The sequence below is a fragment of the Perna viridis genome, chromosome 10 (genome assembly GCF_037379345.1).
Source record: "Perna viridis isolate PV_CMFRI_1.1 ecotype Kerala chromosome 10, ASM3737934v1, whole genome shotgun sequence".
In the NCBI taxonomy this organism is placed as follows: Eukaryota; Metazoa; Mollusca; class Bivalvia; order Mytilida; family Mytilidae; genus Perna; species Perna viridis.
In genome coordinates this window covers 15,707,293-15,725,967 of record NC_142454.1, presented here as the reverse complement: position 1 = coordinate 15,725,967, position 18,675 = coordinate 15,707,293, and the positions used below count along the sequence as shown (strand labels likewise).

General features: G+C 34.5%; 3 protein-coding genes across 3 annotated transcripts; all 3 read left to right on the top strand.

Annotated features, from left to right (window-relative positions):
• The first annotated feature begins 886 nt into the window (after nucleotides 1–886).
• On the top strand, nucleotides 887–4,452 carry LOC148604710 (ganglioside GM2 activator-like). Its single transcript, XM_088548346.1, has 5 exons — nucleotides 887–1,072; nucleotides 1,526–1,681; nucleotides 2,320–2,487; nucleotides 3,125–3,290; nucleotides 4,277–4,452. Exons 1-4 carry the CDS (start codon nucleotides 956–958, stop codon nucleotides 3,260–3,262), a joined length of 579 nt encoding a protein of 192 aa, XP_088404472.1. The 5' UTR covers nucleotides 887–955; the 3' UTR covers nucleotides 3,263–3,290; nucleotides 4,277–4,452.
• A 3,797-nt stretch (nucleotides 4,453–8,249) lies between these two features.
• Nucleotides 8,250–11,288, top strand: LOC148604709 (ganglioside GM2 activator-like). Its single transcript, XM_088548304.1, has 4 exons — nucleotides 8,250–8,431; nucleotides 8,831–8,986; nucleotides 9,382–9,549; nucleotides 11,150–11,288. Exons 1-4 carry the CDS (start codon nucleotides 8,300–8,302, stop codon nucleotides 11,282–11,284), a joined length of 591 nt encoding a protein of 196 aa, XP_088404430.1. The 5' UTR covers nucleotides 8,250–8,299; the 3' UTR covers nucleotides 11,285–11,288.
• A 605-nt stretch (nucleotides 11,289–11,893) lies between these two features.
• Nucleotides 11,894–13,933, top strand: LOC148604708 (uncharacterized). The gene is made up of 2 exons (XM_088548303.1): nucleotides 11,894–12,334; nucleotides 12,756–13,933. Exon 2 carries the CDS (start codon nucleotides 13,014–13,016, stop codon nucleotides 13,929–13,931), a length of 918 nt encoding a protein of 305 aa, XP_088404429.1. The 5' UTR covers nucleotides 11,894–12,334; nucleotides 12,756–13,013; the 3' UTR covers nucleotides 13,932–13,933.
• The last annotated feature ends 4,742 nt before the right edge of the window (nucleotides 13,934–18,675 follow it).

The following is an 18,675-nucleotide window of genomic DNA, read 5'->3' as shown; positions in this document are numbered from 1 at the left end:
AATATAAAAAAACGTCATGCCCCTTTCACATTATTGAAGAAAAAATTTGCAGCCCCGATAATTGTCAATCACAAAGATAATACAAAAATAGATCTTAAATTATAATGCATCTTTAATTCCTATAAATAAAGAATTGTAAGAGTCAACATTTAAGTAGCAGTCTGTATACAAATCATGTAAAAGGCCATTTATGCATATAAAAAAAAACAGCCAATTTCTGTTCTATTTCCTGCATAGAAACCTTAAAATTTGCGGATCACAAAACCACTTGTATTTTTCCAGTGGGAGGTTGGATATTTGAGGAAAAAGATATATGGATTGTGTTTGAAATTAATATTTTAAAAGAGTTATCATTCCCTACAGAAAGGGCTTTTGTTTCATGAAATTGTAGCATGTATAGACCCTAAACAAATGGTCAGACCCATGGGTTTCTATTCACCATGAATCACTTTATCTGAATTTTGCATGATTTTTACATGGACGGGTACTTAACTTTTCATTGTCAATATAAGTCTCGAAATCTGGATGGAACCAGAATTCTTTTCCGTGCAAACTCACACTATACATTACGTGTGTTTTTTATGTAAATAACACGAGGATAAAGAATTTGTACAGATGGTCTAATTGATATTATAGTGAAAATGCCCCTTTTTTCCAAAACTTGGAAATTTTATTTTTCGGGTCACATTAAATTATGATATATATGTTGAAATCATAAAGTACAAACATATAGTTTGTCATACTCTTAAATGAGTAAGAAACTCACTTGTCATCGGTGTCTTGATTGTAACCCTATTTTACGCGAGATAAACGTGTAAGCAACAAGACAAGATAAAACTCGGTCAGTGTTTCTAGATAAAGCAATCTTAAATATACCAGTTGATAAAGCTTATCATATATAAGTAATATTATCTAAAAGCTACAGCCGAGACAATTGATTTAATCATCTAAAGAAATGTTTCAAAGTATGTTTAGATCAGCGCTTCTTCTGGTTGCTTGCAGTAGTCTTGTTGCTGCCAAAGTTCTGAATTTCCACTTTCAAGACGAAAATGATAGCATCTTTAAATTCACTGTGAGTAGTTCGTTTATTGTTTGATACAGGGGAAGATAGACCATTAACTGACCTTTGGTCATTTTGTTATTAGGTTTCTCCTCACTTAAAAGAAGCTTTTTTTTTTCATTCTGCTTGTCAAGTCTCTTCATGTGTCAATATCATTCGTCTGCATTAAGAAGACGAAATTTTCGGGTTTACTGGGAAGAAGAAGTTGCGAGATATTAACAGTGTGAGTAATGAGATGCAACATATCGCTTATTTTTATATCGGATACCGAAAGTTTTAATCATTCACAGAAATAGATACAGATCGCACAACCCCATTTTTGTTTTTGAAATATTATTGTACATGTAGATTGAATCAAAACATTTTTGTGTAAACCCTACACACACTTTCAATTAACTCATATATATGTGATAACAGTTTATGTATGTTCCACCAATTTAAGTGGTACCAAACTTTGTATTTCAGATGAAAAATGTCAAGAGCTTTAGTTGGAAGAATTGTGGAGGTGATGGTGCTGGATTTTCCGATATTTCTTTGACACCTGATCCTTTACAGTTCCCAGGAACAATTCATTTAGCTGCAAAGGCTTACTTCAACACAACAGTTCAGGCACCACTTCCAGTATGTATATACGAAGAATACTAAATTAGGTGTGGTTTCAATTGTAGGTTCTGCTCCAGTTTAAACTAACTCCAGCTTTTCCGTTATTGGTCTGGTTTAGTCCTACACAGGCAAATGTGCCATACATGAGAGTCATATGGTTTGCATCATATGATTATCATATAAATCGAGCACCATATGATAATCATATGATTCGCTTTACATATGATAAGCATATGTTTTTCACAAGCATATGATAGTCATATGTTTTCAAGCCAAAATTAACATATGAGAATCATACGATAATCATATGGCTATCATATGTTAAATATCATATGATTGTCATATAATTACCATATGAACCGAGCACCATATGATTATTATAATTATGTGGCACATTTGCCTGTCTAAGTGGTTCGTTACAAATCAAAGACTACCGACAAACTAATCAGAATTGACATTAGTGAATGTATTTCCGTACCAATTTTAGGGAAACAAGCTAGGTCTTTGGTGTATGAAAAAAGAATCTGCGTAATTTCAAAGGGTCAGTAACTATAGGAAACACAATAAATGGAAGCAAACTGACAAGTGATTCTATTGAGTATTCTTGCCATTCAACATTTTTAAACTTCTCTTCAATATTTTAATTTATATCTTAGGCTACTCTTCTGATAGAGAAAGGAGTTGCAGGAAAATACATCAAAATTCCTTGTATTGATAACTTCGGATCGTGTACATACGACGACTTGTGTGAACTTTTAGATGAAATATCCTGCCCTGACCCACTTGTGAAGGCCGGTATCCCCTGTCAATGTCCATTCAAACCAGTAAGTAATAAAGTAAACCTTTAAAATAATTTGTTTCCAGTTAATTCATTTTATGCAGGTCCTGGGGTTATTGTGGTTGTACATATCCTTTTATTGATTTTTTGTTTTTTTGTTTTTTGTTTTTTGTTTTGTATTTGTAAATATTGATCAATGATACTCTTAAAAAAATCAGGAGCCCCCATTCCCAAGATCGCTGAATCTGTGCGTGTATATTGGGAATGATCAAGTAAATATACAGTCTGTAATACTATTAAATCGGCTTTACTTCTTCAAAAGGAAGCTGTCCGATATTGTGGTCGATCCTCGTGTATGGGTTTCTTTTTTTTTTTGTACGATTAAATTTCGATCAATAAATCCATAGCTGAAATATATATGTTCCAAAAAGTAAACCTCAACGGAGAACCCGTCAATTTGCTTGCAGGGCTAGATCAAGAAATATTTAATTATACGCAAAGGAATAAACTTTAAAAAAAAACACGGGTAGTAGTTTAATAATAGTGATATATCTTTACTCAAATCGTAGGGGGGAAACGATTATATGAAAAACCCAGTACGCCGTTCCTAAATCCTCCTTGTGAATTAATCATATTAGTAGAAATGCTCAATAGCAAACTGAAATTTTACTTTATTTTTCCAGGCAAAATACACTCTACCGACATCAGATTTTGACGTGTACTCGTCATTTTTTCCGTCTGGCAGTTATCACCTGAAAGGCAGCATCAGTATGAACGGGAAAATGACGGGTTGTCTGGAAATATACATCGAAGTGGCATAGTAACACGTCATGTTGTCATGTACTTCAGGTAATTGCCACGTTATATTTTGATTTGTTGAAGATATATGAAACTATTACAATGGTAATCACTGGAACCAAGTTTCTAGCAGCTATCAAAAGAATGTTATTCAGGGAAAAGACAAGATATGGAAAGCAGATACACTCAACAAAGAACATAAAATAACTAAAATAGTAACGTAGAAAGCAACAAAAGTAAATGAACAACTCGGACTAAAAACTGGTAGCATTGACTAGGTGCACTGGTAAGATAAACGTCCTCTGCTTTTCTAAAACACCCGCTGAGCTGCTCATAAAAATAAAATCCAGGGTAGACGAAAGACGGAAGAAAACTTATGAAACGTTGAATAAATCGGTTCTGATGGTGCAGTAGGATACACCATAACGATCCACTAATTCATGATGACGACCATAAAACTTCTGTAATGAGGACTTGAATTTTGTAGCAACATAACCATATTCCAGAAGCCTAATGCAAGAATCCTAGCGCTCGGTAAAAAAGGTCTGCGTAGCTGCGGCAAGCTCTGGCATAACGAATGAGTTACCACAAATGAAAGAAAAGTTGACAATACGGAATGAAAAGTAATCGCGTTTGTTGTATAGTTTTCCCTAACCATCGAATTACAAGTTATGCTAAGGGGTAACAGACTATTTCAAAGCTGCTCTGTAACCAGCGGAATGATACGAAGTATATCGGGGAAGCGGTGATAGAACTGCGGAGAAGATCGGGGTAAACATGGCTGAACTATTGTTACGCATATCTGATAATATCACCGGGCCACACAAATTTAGTACTAATATATCTATCAAATTTGAAGGTGAAGTATAATTTAGTCGCTCAATTGAGATTTGAAAATGAAAAACTCCATCGACCTACAAGATAAACTGTTTTATAAGATATACGCATGCAACACATGCATACCAATTTAAGCCTTTGTTTTCTGTACTGTCTGAAAAAAAAATGAATTATACGACCTTTGTTTTGATATTTTTCAGGTAATTAGGAAATCGTGTGAGGAACCTGTTCATGCAATTTATTCAAAGGGTATTACAATAAATATGCTGTTGTAGGCACACAATAATTGTAATTAGTAGATTTGCTCATTGAAATGACTAGTGATTTTTTTTTAAATAATCAATCATGTCAGAGTAAAAATTCAAATTCAGAAAAAGTCTTAGGTGTTATAATTGGTTCCAAATCATATATATAAACCAAAAAATAATTGTATACTAGAAATCTATCGAAATAGGAAGTCAGATCCATCGCCGAGAGGTTATGCCACAATGTTAGCATACGATATTCTACGGCAGCCTATTTATGCTAAAGTGGTATCGAAGGGAATCTTGCATTGAGATTTTCCTTTAAAAAAAATTAATTTCTAGTGATTTGATGGCCTAAATTTGAGTTGAGGAAGGATTGAGGAAAATATCGTATGCCAACGCTGTGTTAGGTGTTGTTTTTATTTTAAAGACTCATTTTCTAACTTAAAATAACAACTGACACGTGTATTAAGGAGTAACCTCTCATCAGGAATATATAGGAAGGTTTCGACCCAAAAATAATTGTATACAAGAAATCTATCGAAATAAAAAAAGCCAAATCCATCACTGAGAGGTTATACCACAATGTTAGCAAACGATATTTCACGGCAGCACATTAATGCGCAGGTGATTTCAAGGGGAATCTCACATTGAGGTTTTCCTCAAAAGTTCAATTTCTAGTGATTTGATTGGTCCAAAATTTGAGTTGAGGAAGGATTTGAGGAAAATAGCGTATGCCAACGCTGTGGTAGGTGTTGTCTTTATTTAAACGACTTATGTTCTAACTAAAAATAACAACTGACATGACTAACTTATTTTAACGATTTATATGGTAATTAGGTCGTGATTATGTGGTTCGAACAAGTTATCATATCGTTATAATGAGTGTCGTTGAAGACCGAGAGTTGAAAACATTTCTTCAAAAAGAAACTAAGTATCGTCCTCCAGCCATTATCCATTGGAATAATGTCGTAGCATCATCCAGGACTCACTCCATTCGTATTGTATAAAATGGATACAACGTGAGAAAGTAGACAAGAAAGCATTAGATTCTTTCTTCAAAACAGTTATGAAAATAGTTGTCATCCGAATAAACCATTTCGAGGAACACTTTACTCCGAATAAACAACATCAAAACCGTATTTCCTGAATAAAGCACAAATTGAAAGAGCGCAGTGAGGAATTTTGTTTTTGTTCCTGCTGATGAAGCTGCAAATAATATTATTGTTATTTGTCGTAAATTTTATAGTGAAATCCTACAAAAAAAATTACGTATTCACCAACATTTCAACTGACTAAATTTTCAGAAATTACATGCCCATGTGGCATCTTTCGAACCGTCCTGTTTTTCAACTTAATGCACTACACTTCGAATTCCACGTAATCTCATAAAAATCACAAATCTTACCAAATGGTCATTTGATAAATCGGGATGTATATATGTTCGAAAATTTTTAGATAAGTTTTTAGTAACGAAAAACATAAAAAAAACTGCGTTAATTGGACTTCTTTTGATATGCTTACAGCACTCGAATTCCTGTTAGGCAACGTGTTCGTACGCTTTGGCGAAACCGTTTATCGTCACGTTACTGGAATTCCCATGGACCCAATGGTGCATCACTTATTGCGGACCTCTTTCTGTACTGTTACGAATCACAATTTATGGGTAGAATAAATAAAGACCCTTCCAAACAACATTTGGTAGAAAAAAATATAATACCTTTAGATATTTAGACGATATTTTGGCTCTAAACAATGATGACTTCAATATTTATACTGAAGATATATATATACTGTAGAACTGTCTTTGAATAGTGCAAATATTTATAATAAAGAATGTCCTTTTCTTGACCTTAGTATTCATTTTGATAATGGTAAACTTAATACCGAAATTTACGATTAAAGGGATGAATTTTTCATGGTAACGTCCCCTTGGCACCACCATACATGGTATCTGCATATCACAATTGGTTCGATTTGCTCGTATTTGTAACAGAGTTTCGTAGTATATTTAAATAACCGAGAAACTACTACATCAAAGTTTTTGATATCACAAGCTCGTAAAAAACATTCGCATTTTTTTTAACTGATACAATGAAGTCACTCTCAAAGAGTAATCAAGGGAACCAAGGTTATAGCGGTAATCAAAAGAATGTAATCCAGGGAGAAAGACCAGACATGGAAAACACACATACACAACAGAGAACATAAAGTAACTAAATTCATACATACAAAGTAACAAAAGAAAATGAGCAACTCGGACTCCACTAAAAACTGGGAGCATGGACCAGGTGCACAAGACAGATGTACTTGTAAACTTTAGAGATTAGTACGTACGGGCATCTCTCACCCTTTATTTTACGATAATGTTCTACAATATAATATTTTAAAGCTCGATATACTCTCCCGATAATTCAGACTCGGAATCATTTTGACCTTGAAAATGGGAGAAAAAAATATTTTGATCCTTTCAAACCACTCTGATCCGAACATTAACATGCTTTACATATTTGAAATAAATAATTTGTTTCAATGTATCTGCAAATAAAACGGTGAAAGGGAAAAATAACTCTGCAAGCATGTATCAATCATAACACCTCTAAGTCTGTTCAAGTATTTTTAATATAGAAAATAAACAAAAAAGCTAATAATAATAATAAAAAAAAAAAAACAGAAAATACCGACGTGTCAATGAAAACGGATATCTGCCATTGTACGCCATAACAAGAAAAAGATGAAAAATACCGACGTGTCAATGATAAGGTTAATATGCCATCATACAACATAACAATCAACAAAGTCTCGGTGACGACTGTAGGCCTCTCGGAGTAATCCATAGCTCCAGTCTTTTGGCAACATATCCTTGCTCCAAAAGTTTTTGTGCGAGCAACACAGAGATCAGTACTCACACATTTGTTGTAGAGTTATGTTATAACGTTTTTCCATTGTCTATTTTGAGATGAATGTCAAGGTCCGTGGCCGACTAAGGTTTGTCTGCAGCATTATTAATTTCAAGCTCTTTGAGATAGAGAAAACAAATTAGGACAAACACCAATTTAACACAGGACTGTTCGTGAAAGGGCAAAAACTGAAATTAAAACTACCTAGCATTCTTCTGCTGCACTAAACCCTGGATGAGGTCAGCTACCTTTCAATATAGAAACAGATAAGTCAGAAGATGTGCACAAAATGTACCCATCGTAATTCAAAATGTCTTTTGAAAAACTAATCCACCAAATTAAACAAGTATGTTGTCTATACAGTGGCGGACCTAAAATTGCCTAAAAGGGACATCGGGGGATCCACCGAGGGGCTCCCTATATAAAAAAAAAATCTTATTTTTTATTGCACGCATTTACACACAAAAATAAGCTCTTTTCAGTTTTGCAAATTGATAGGGATACGCACGCCCCCTTTTGGATAAGAATTTTAACACATTTTGACAGATGTTTACCAAAAACTAGGTACGTTCGCTTATCTAATTTTTCTTGGAAAAGCTGTGTTGAATTAAAATCTTATAATCTTTTTTATAAGAAATAATAATAGCATAGAGGGCGGAGAAATCGAAAGATTTGATGCTTTGCTTTACCAGTCAAGAAGAAACCTAGATGTAAGATTCGCTGTAAGTTCTTTCGAGTTGTTCATAATTCACATTTGATTTATTCAACTTCTATCACAGCAAATGCTACAACAACTTTAAAAACCAGTTTTCGCAGCTAACATAATAAGTAAGGAGTTATTGGATGGATGTGCAATAGATCACTGTTCGTAAGAACTTTGTATTCTACGATCTTAAATATTTCAATGGAATGAATCCATACGCACAAGAATCGAGTCTATGCACGTTTCAATGACGGACAATCTCCCAGATCTGTGGCTATACATGTCCATGTAATACTGTAATCAGCTTACAATCTGAGATAAAAGATCAACTGCTGATGTTCAGTTATAGTGTTATCAAACCGAGTGACACTAAAGATGGTACATACAAATGTACTGACGGCATTTATAGTCGTCACGGTTCTGTATTGTGATGCCGTCACAGCAGCATCTATCCTCAAACTGAAGGAGCTAATAGAAAGTCAAGGAGACCAAGTTTATACCTTCACGGTAAGGGAACACCCATTGACTTCTCCGGGAGTTAATATCCTGACTTTATTTTCGCCGAAGTTGCGATTTCATTGGTTTTCTTTGAGTGCATGTATATGATATGCGTCATTTATTTTACACAATATTCTTTAACAAGTTTGTCGTTGTCATGAATGATCTGCCTTTTCTTTAACACATCTTTTCAATTTTACTTTCAAATATTTTATATTATGCAAACGATTTCTATCATATGGTGTTAAATCCTGGTGTTCGATTGTTGGTATCACTTACCTCAAAATAAGCATGCATAATATTACAACAATATATTTTAAAGTTGTTTCTTTCCCTAAGAAAATAAAGTTGTCTGTCCATAATCTTAACTATCCCTTGAAAGTTTTAAATTTATTAGTTTTTTAACAGATACCAAACGTGCAGAGCTTTGCCTGGAACAACTGTGGAGGCAATGCCTTAAAAGTGACGAACATAACACTGACCCCTGATCCACTAAAGTTTCCAGGGACTCTAAATATAGCAGTTCAGTTTGGTTTCATTTCCACTATTCAGCCACCATTACCGGTAATTCTGTGTCTTTACTCATGTCAAGGATGGTAAATTATACGAAGCTCACTTCCTGGTGTTTTTTTTTAATTCTCTATATTTATGAGAATTTAATATATATTCCAATACTAATTTTAACATATTTTTTTTGGTTGGTACACTCCTGTAAGGTAGAAACATTATTTGGTTCTATGTAATGTCATTTTAATCCATATCTGTATTTTGAAAATCGATGTTTATTTAATTTTTTATAACATCGGACTATTTTAAAAGTTTATTTGGAAGCCAATTGAAGTTCTTTTTTGAACACAATTTTATACTTTTTTATTAGTACATTACATTTTTGAGGTATGGAGTGTAATCGTAAAAAAATGGATAAATAATAAAATATTCTTTCATGATTTATATGATAGGCCAATGTGTTAATAGAGAAGGAAGTGTTAGGAGAATGGATCAAGATCCCGTGTGTAGATAGTATTGGTTCCTGTTCTTACCAAGATATCTGTGCGTTCCTAGAAGAAGTTACATGTCCCGATCCTCTCGTCAAAGCTGGAATCCCATGCAAGTGCCCGTTTAAACCAGTAAGGTTATTTATTGAGTGGTATACTATTGCTACAGATACAAATAATGTTTCATTATGAAGTTTTTCTAGTTATTTTCTGAGAGGTTGTTCCTAGCTGCATGGGTAATATTTCATATAGGTAACTTTAGAATTAGAATCCCGTGCCAATTTTTTTTTATATAAATGACAGAAGGTGTCTTTGTTTATTGTTGTCATGGTAATATGTTTATGACAAATGGCAAATAATTGAAAAGAAAAGAAGAAAAGTTAAGCAATATATGTGATCTGATCAAACCTGACGACTTGGTAAAATTACATAACTTCTGTATAAGTGATACTGACAATGATTTAAGTGTATAATTCAGCTTGGCTAAATTTGGCAAAGATTTGTACTATTTTGGTAAAATATGTAATATAACTGACCTATATGCTGGACGGACTAATATAAAAATGATATTCATTCTCAACACAATTCATATTACAACATTTACATAGACGTATTTCTCTTAGTTAATATACCGTCCAGTCTCAACGTTAAGTTTAAATTTTGGCAAAAAATGAGAATTAAAACTATATATATACACACACACAAACGTCTCAGAATGTGACGATTCTATTCACTACACTGCTCCATCGGATCAAATTGATACAGGGAAGATATATAAACGTATATAAAGGTCTGAAAAATTCCCAACGATGTTAGAACTGTCAAATTTGCGATGCAAATTTTTGCGGTGTTGCCATAGATGTCACAGCGGCGCGGAGGGAACGACCAAAAATGTGCATCGCAAATTTGACAGTTCTAACATCGTTGGGAATTTTTCAGACCTTTCTATATATATATATATATATATATATATATATATATATATATATATATATATATATATAAATATCGATATATATATATATATATATATATATATATATATATATATATATATATATATATAATCTAAATAATCCTCAAAACAAAAATCAAACAAGATGTTCTTATAAATAACAAGTTTCTCACTTCTTTCTTCAACGATTATTACTGACGGTGCATGCATGATTAGGGCACGCAACGAAAAAAATGTGGACACGATTGATTTGGGGGTGCGCACAAATTGTATGCTGTGGACACATTTTAATTTTTTTCTAAAATGCGCCCTTGTCCAATCAGGGCTTCTTAGTAGCCGTTATACATTTGTATCGTTTATATCCGCATTACACAGTTAATTACCAATAATCCAGCCCATTTGACCCCTAAATTGAAGATACAATATAAATGTAGCACAAGGTCGGTATTATGAAACCCAATTTAACTAATAATATCATGAATAACCACATAAATGGCGATAAATTCAGCACAAACAAGTGTTAAGATTATTTATCACATTTGTTTGTATAGTACATGTATGTATACATATAATTCGTGCAATGATTTTAAATATACCTCGGGAAACCTATAAATTATATAAAAAAGACATTGATGATAATTTTACTTGAAGTTAAACGCTTAATATGAAGGTTTAGAGCATAGCATATCGAGTAAAGTCAAGGGACAAAGGTAGAGCTGGAGTTTGTTGACCACTTTATATAACCGAAAGAAAATAATTTAAAAATATTTAATTCAGGCTAATTATGTCCTACCAACTACCGGATTTAACGTGGGTGTGTCTCTACCCTCGGGAGGTTACCATATTAAAGGTAGTCTGAGTATGAATGGTACTTTGGCCGCATGTCTAGACCTTCATCTGAATGTTGACTAACCAGGTAGGTGAAGAAAAGTTATCATTTTACATTGGTTTCACAAACACACCAAGTCTGAAGTGAAATTGTGAAAAAGTCATATTTGTTTTTTTAGTGTAATTATGAAAAACCTATTAACTGAGTTTATTTGCTGCTACCAAACAAGATCTCGGCTTTGTCCATAGCTACAAAATATAAAATCTTCACGTAATAACTTTTTTATGTATCTTCTCCGTCAATGTACAACATCACGACTTTCGTAGATTAGTAATTTTTACATGTATGCTCAACATCAATAAATATCAGGTCTTCATCACATATTTATGTGCTCTCGGCAAAAATATATATTGCTACACTACCATCTTGACAGAATTTTTTAAGAAAAGTGAAGCAAGCTACATTATACGTGCACTTCGTCTCCGTTTTTCAAGTTTTGTGGGTGCATCCGAAATTATGTACTTAAGTACTATTTAATTCTCTCAGTTCTTTTTGAAATTTGCTTTTAGTATTTTAATCCATGTCACAATTTCGATCACCATCATTATAGTTCGTTTTTTTTGTGGCTAGGTCATTATTTATGAACTAATACTCTTAGTTAAGTCTGTGTATTTTCTCTTAAATTTCAGAAGAAATGCAGCACATCCAGATTGCAACACAACTAGAAAACTGTATGGGTCTGACTTCTATATAGGACAGTGGCATATACTTAATAATTTAAAATAAAAATTGATCTAAATGTGGACAAGCTGATTTTTACTTATCAAAATAATTATTGTTTTCCATTTATTGACTTATATTTCTTTCGAAATTTTGATCTGTTCTCTACAGTGGTCTGAGTTACTCTACGCTTCGTTGCATTTTGCATTTTCTTCGCATTGTGCTGAAAATCTGCTCACTGGTTGTTATTGGATTTAATATATTTAGAGGTTGGATGTTCTAGTTTTTCCACTTGTGAGTAGTACTATATTTTGGTATAAATACTCAGAACTTTTTATAGTATTTCAATGTGGAACTGGGAGGCCAAGATGAATGTCCGCTTTTAATTGTTAGAAGTATAGCCAGCAGATAAGGTATTTATGATGTTACTTTTTCATGTTCTTACTTTTCATTTTTCGTACTGGCACTTTGCATTTAAAGCATTTTTGTATTTCAATGTTTTATTTCAATTTGTTTTATTGATTTTGCAGATCATTGAATCAGTTTAATTGATTTAATGTTATACCTTGTTATAGTGAGTACTTATAAAGGACTTTAAATGGTCAGTTGTGTACAGTTATAGTTAACTGTGGGTATTACATTTAAATATTCAATTGATGATTTGTGTTCTTTTCGTGTGTTCGTTAAGTTAAATTGTTTTGAACATGCAAATGAATTTGATTTATGCAAGTTGTTTGAATATTTGCAATGATTTTCTATGCTTTGCATGTATTTGACAATAATTGGTCTATTTTGTATATTTATTCATTATTCCTTTTGTTCTCTATTTTGTAGATCTTTCAATGCCTTCTATGTGTTAATAAAAGTAGTTCCACATTCGTGTTATATTTGGGCCAGCATTTACCATCACGCCCCACTTGGTCACAGAATGGCGTCGTCGACAATTCAATTATGTAGAAGGCATTGACTGCTGGCAAGGCGGGAAAGCAAGGTTAAAGGCATTAAGCAGACGATATTTTGATAGGATTCCGGAAGATGTCGAACATTACCAAGTGAACTACACGGATTTTGCCGAGTAACATACCTGTAAGGATGTCTCGCCCTACATGTAAGTCGCTTCAAAGACAAGTTCTTGAACTACAGCATCAACTTAACCAGATGAAAACAACTGATGATAATGAAGACGTGGAGAATGATGAACAACTATACGACCAGAAACGTTCTGTTATATATGTTCAGCGTGACAGAAGGGTACCAAAGTTTTCCGGATATAACATGACCGTAGAGGATTGGCTTGAAGATGTTGAGTCTTGCACACGTGAAATGTCTCGTCAGGAGCGTGCTGATTTCATTTATTCGTTTTTGGAAGGTGCAGCCAAGGAAGAAATTAAATATAGATCGAACGGTATTAGACAGAATCCTAGTCGAATTGTGAAAGTTCTGCAGGATGCATTTGGTGGGAAGGACAACATCACAAAGCTGCAGAAAAATTTTCTCGACAGAGTGCAACGACAGGGCGAATCCTTACGTGAGTATTCTTATGCTCTAATGGATTTAATCCGGAAAGTAATTAGAAAGGATGATTCATTGATTCCGAACAAGGACAAATCACTATGTGATCAGTTTTCCCAAAATGTACAGGATGTCATGCTTAGGAAGCACCTGAAGCGTTTAGTTAGATCTGATCCAGACATTACGTTTCTCGGTCTCCGCGAAGAAGCGATTATGTGGTCAGAAGAGGAGGAGATAAATGATCCCGTACCTAAAGTGAAAGTTCAGGTAGATTCAAATGTACTGAAAGATCAGCATTCTAATGATGATAAAATGAATCAGCTTTTCGCGATAGTAAGGAAACAAAGTGAGCAGATCGATGCTTTAACAAAAACAGTCAATTCCAAGCCATCTGGTCAGAATAGATCCTACAATGAACAACGTTCTTCTAATTTATGCTTTGGGTGTAAAAGGCCGGGTCATAAAGTTGCTGATTGTCCGAATAAGCAGGGAAACTAGCGCCATCTTTCGTGTCGAGTCCCATGTTAGATGGAGGATATATGGACTCTGTTGATTGTGATTATTTGATAGGAAAGTGTCCGGTGGTTACCGTTGCCATAGCAGGCACAGAGGCTAAATGTTTAGTGGATACGGGATCTACTATTTCTTCGGTTACAGAGTCGTTCTATGATAAATTTCTGCGGGATTGTACTCTATTACGTACTGACGTAGCTTTGCAGCTTCGGGCTGCAAATGGACTTTCTATTCCATATATTGGTTATGTGGAAGTTGATATGGTAGTGATGGGACAAACGTTGAAAAGCTGTGGTGTATTGATTGTGAAAGATTCCACTGATCCAGTCACAAGAAGAAGGAAGGCATTGGTTCCAGGGCTATTAGGTATGAATATCATTAGGAGCTGTAAAAACATTTTAGAATTTGATTTTGGCAGGAACTTTTGCGAAGAAGTATCCACTATTGCGGAAAATTCAAAACTTAAAGAGCAATTTAAAGCTTGCATTAAAAATGAACATTTGAACACTATTGGTTATGCTAAAGTTTGCGCTAGTTCTCCTGTACGCATACCTGCTTCGTCTGTTGTTACTTTAAATGGCACAGGACCAAATCTTCCTAGAATATATGATGCCGTAATAGAACCATTAAAATCAAGCGGACATTTGCCAAGTTCACTAGTCGTAGTACACACTTTTGTAACCGTCAAACGTGGTCATTTTTCATTTCGAGTCGCAAACCTAGGCAGTGATGACATTTATATTGCACCAAAAACAAGAGTTGGCATTCTTATGAAAGGAGAAGTCGAGCAAAACAATCGGTCACGTATTGAGTTCATTCGAACTGATTCTGTTGAAGAAATAATTTTCCACAGTAATTTACCATTTTCTGATGTTCCGAATTCTAAAGTTGATGATGATTATAAACAATTTGAAATGCCGGTTGATATAAGCCATCTATCTGTTAACAAAATTGAGTTAAACGCTGTTCAAAAGTTGTTTTATAGATACAAAGATGTTTTCTCAAAAGATGATAATGATGTTGGTTTCACTTCTACCGTTAAGCATACCATTCGGCTGCAAGATGATAAACCGATCGTACAACCATACAGGCGTATACCGCCAACACAATGAGGAAGTTAAGAATCATATCAAAAAGTTGCTAGAAAATAAGATCATTCGTGAAAGCACCAGCCCTTATGCTTCGCCGATCGTTTTGGTCAGAAAGAAAGATAACTCTCTGAGGCTCTGTGTTGACTTCCGTTTACTTAACTCGAAAACCAACAAAGACGCATTTCCGCTTCCGCGAGTTGAAGAATCTTTTGATGCTCTCAGTGGCGCTAAACTATTTTCTACGATGGACTTGACTTCTGGTTACAACCAAATTGCAATGAATGATGATGATATTGAGAAAACTGCATTTACTACTCCTATGGGTTTGTACGAGTATTTACGCATGCCTTTCGGACTCTGCAATGCGCCGGCTACATTTCAACGGTTAATGCAGCACTGTTTTCGAAATGAACTGTTTCAAATTTTGCTTGTATTTCTTGATGACATTATCACATTTTCTAGTACATTTGATGATCATTTAAAACGTCTTGAAGTAGTTTTTCAGCGTTTAAGACAGCATGGACTGAAACTGAAGCCTTCAAAATGCCATTTTTTCAAGCGTGAAGTAAGATATCTTGGTCACGTGGTGTCTGCTGATGGTATACACACAGATCCTGACAAGGTTAGTGCTATAGAAAATTTTGAAGTTCCGTCAAATGTAAAGAAATTGAAATCATTTTTGGGATTAGCTGGTTACTATCGACGTTATATTAGAGACTTTAGCAAAATTGCTTCTCCTTTGAATCAATTGGCTCAGCAGTATACACCACATCCACGTAAACTTTTTGGAAAAGATTGGAACACCGATTGTCAAAAAGCGTTCGATACGTTGAAAGAACACTTAGTTTCTGCACCGATATTGACATATGCAAACTTTAATAAACCATTCGTTTTGGAAACCGATGCAAGTATGCAAGGCTTAGGTGCTGTGTTATCTCAATATGTGGAAGGAAAATTACGAGTTGTTGCTTATGCGAGTAGAGCATTAAGACCGAACGAGCGAAATATGAACAATTATAGTTCTAGAAAGTTAGAACTATTGGCAGTAGCTTGGGCGATAACTGAGAAATTTAGAGACTATTTATTATGTTCTAAGTTTACTGTTTATACCGATAATAATCCATTATGTTATTTGCAGACGTCAAAACTTTCAGCACAGGAACAGAGGTGGCTGTCCCGATTAGCAGTGTTTGATTTTGATGTCAGGTATAGACCACAAAAGCATAATTTAAATGCTGACGCTTTGTCTAGAACACATAATAAGGTAGAACTTGCAAAGTCCGAAGATATAAAAACATTGCTACAGAAGTTTGCTACCGGTACAGCAGTTCCAGGTGATGTAGTTCAGAATGTTAGGTCTGAAGACTGTCAAACTGTTTTTGTTGAAGAAGCTCATACAACTTTACCAACTTTTGACAAAGGTGAAATTCGAAATTTACAAAATTCTGATTCAGTAATAAGTAAATTTATTGCAATTTGGAACACTAAGGTTAAACCTTCACGGTCAGAAATACACAAGTTAGATAGAAATTTAGTTACTCTTTTACGTCAATGGGACAGAATGATTGTTGTAAATGGTATATTTTATAGAAGGATACGTGATCCGATAAATGGTGAGATAAACCAGTTGATTTTGCCAGTTGTTCTGAGGGACAAAGTATTGAGAAAGTGCCATGACGATTTAGGACATCAAGGGATTGAACGTACGTTTACCACCATACGGACCAGATGCTATTGGCCAGGTATGTTTAACACAATTAAAGATTATTGTAAGAATTGTAGACGTTGTGTGATTTCAAAAATGCCGCAACCTAGTATTCGACCAGCTATGGGGCACCTCATTGCCAACAAACCGTTACAAATTTTAGCAATTGACTTTACCATACTTGAACCAGCACATGGCAAAGAGAATGTTTTGGTAATGACTGATATTTTTACAAAATTTACTAGGGCAATTCCCACGAAGGATCAAAAAGCAGACACCGTTGCAAACGTTTTATTGACCGAGTGGTTTTGCATTTATGGGGTACCTGAGCGCTTACACTCCGATCAAGGTCGGAATTTCGAATCTGACGTTATTCGCCAGCTTTGTAAACTGTACAACATTAATCGCACTCGTACAACACCGTATCACCCGGAAGGAAATGCTCAATGTGAACGATTTAACAGAACTCTACACAATCTTTTAAAATCGTTACCTGTTGACAAAAAGAAAAATTGGCCGAAATATTTACCAGAACTTGTATTTTCGTACAATGTATCAATGAATTCATCAACTGGTTACAGTCCGTATTATCTATTGTTCGGACGGCATCCAAAATTAGCTGTTGATTTTTTGTTGTGCAATAATGAATCTAATGACTCTGAAGTTCTTTTAGATGAATGGATTGTTGAACATCAGAATCGTCTACGATATGCTCACGAAAAAGCTGGGGAGCAGATGAAAGACCGTGCATCGTACAGGAAGGAACAGCACGACAAGAGACATTTTAATCCTGAAATCCGTGAGGGAGATTCGGTTTACATCAGGAATCGTGGCGTACATGGGCGAAACAAGATTCAAGACACTTGGGACTCCGCCGTTTACCGAGTGGTAAGATCATCCGAAAATACCGTTGTCGTTGAACCTAGTGATGGAGCTGGTATATCCAGGACGCTGAATCGTCAACATGTGTTGAAGTGTCGGCCGGATTGTGATGAACTTACTCCGTACGATTCGAGCGACGGTGATGATGATGATACTCTGATGGTACCGAGACGAAGTACGAGGATAAATGCTGGTAAACATTCTAATCCGAATAGACTACCATGTGCTGTTTATTGTAGTTAGTATTTATTAGCAAAGTAAACTGCTTACAAAAGTTAGTAATTTTAATACAATGTGATTTGTAGTGCTGTTGACTCTTCAATTTATCATTTTGATTATGGTAAATGTATGTTGTCATTTTACTATTGTTCCTATTATTTGGGAGTATGTGGAGTTAATTTTTGGTATTGTTTATCGAGACGATAACATTTCAGCTGGGGAGTATGTGGACAAGCTGATTTTTACTTATCAAAATAATTATTGTTTTCCATTTATTGACTTATATTTCTTTCGAAATTTTGATCTGTTCTCTACAGTGGTCTGAGTTACTCTACGCTTCGTTGCATTTTGCATTTTCTTCGCATTGTGCTGAAAATCTGCTCACTGGTTGTTATTGGATTTAATATATTTAGAGGTTGGATGTTCTAGTTTTTCCACTTGTGAGTAGTACTATATTTTGGTATAAATACTCAGAACTTTTTATAGTATTTCAATGTGGAACTGGGAGGCCAAGATGAATGTCCGCTTTTAATTGTTAGAAGTATAGCCAGCAGATAAGGTATTTATGATGTTACTTTTTCATGTTCTTACTTTTCATTTTTCGTACTGGCACTTTGCATTTAAAGCATTTTTGTATTTCAATGTTTTATTTCAATTTGTTTCATTGATTTTGCAGATCATTGAATCAGTTTAATTGATTTAATGTTATACCTTGTTATAGTGAGTACTTATAAAGGACTTTAAATGGTCAGTTGTGTACAGTTATAGTTAACTGTGGGTATTACATTTAAATATTCAATTGATGATTTGTGTTCTTTTCGTGTGTTCGTTA

Bases quoted from the DNA above. Each gene is read 5' to 3' on its own strand.
- LOC148604708 (XM_088548303.1), top strand. From the start codon at position 13,014: ATGTCTCGCCCTACATGTAAGTCGCTTCAAAGACAAGTTCTTGAACTA.
- LOC148604709 (XM_088548304.1), top strand. From the start codon at position 8,300: ATGGTACATACAAATGTACTGACGGCATTTATAGTCGTCACGGTTCTG. The intron at 8,432-8,830 runs GTAAGGGAACAC...GTTTTTTAACAG, and splicing joins ACCAAGTTTATACCTTCACG to ATACCAAACGTGCAGAGCTT. The intron at 8,987-9,381 runs GTAATTCTGTGT...TTTATATGATAG, and splicing joins CTATTCAGCCACCATTACCG to GCCAATGTGTTAATAGAGAA.
- LOC148604710 (XM_088548346.1), top strand. From the start codon at position 956: ATGTTTCAAAGTATGTTTAGATCAGCGCTTCTTCTGGTTGCTTGCAGT. The intron at 1,682-2,319 runs GTATGTATATAC...TTTATATCTTAG, and splicing joins CAGTTCAGGCACCACTTCCA to GCTACTCTTCTGATAGAGAA. The intron at 2,488-3,124 runs GTAAGTAATAAA...TTATTTTTCCAG, and splicing joins GTCAATGTCCATTCAAACCA to GCAAAATACACTCTACCGAC.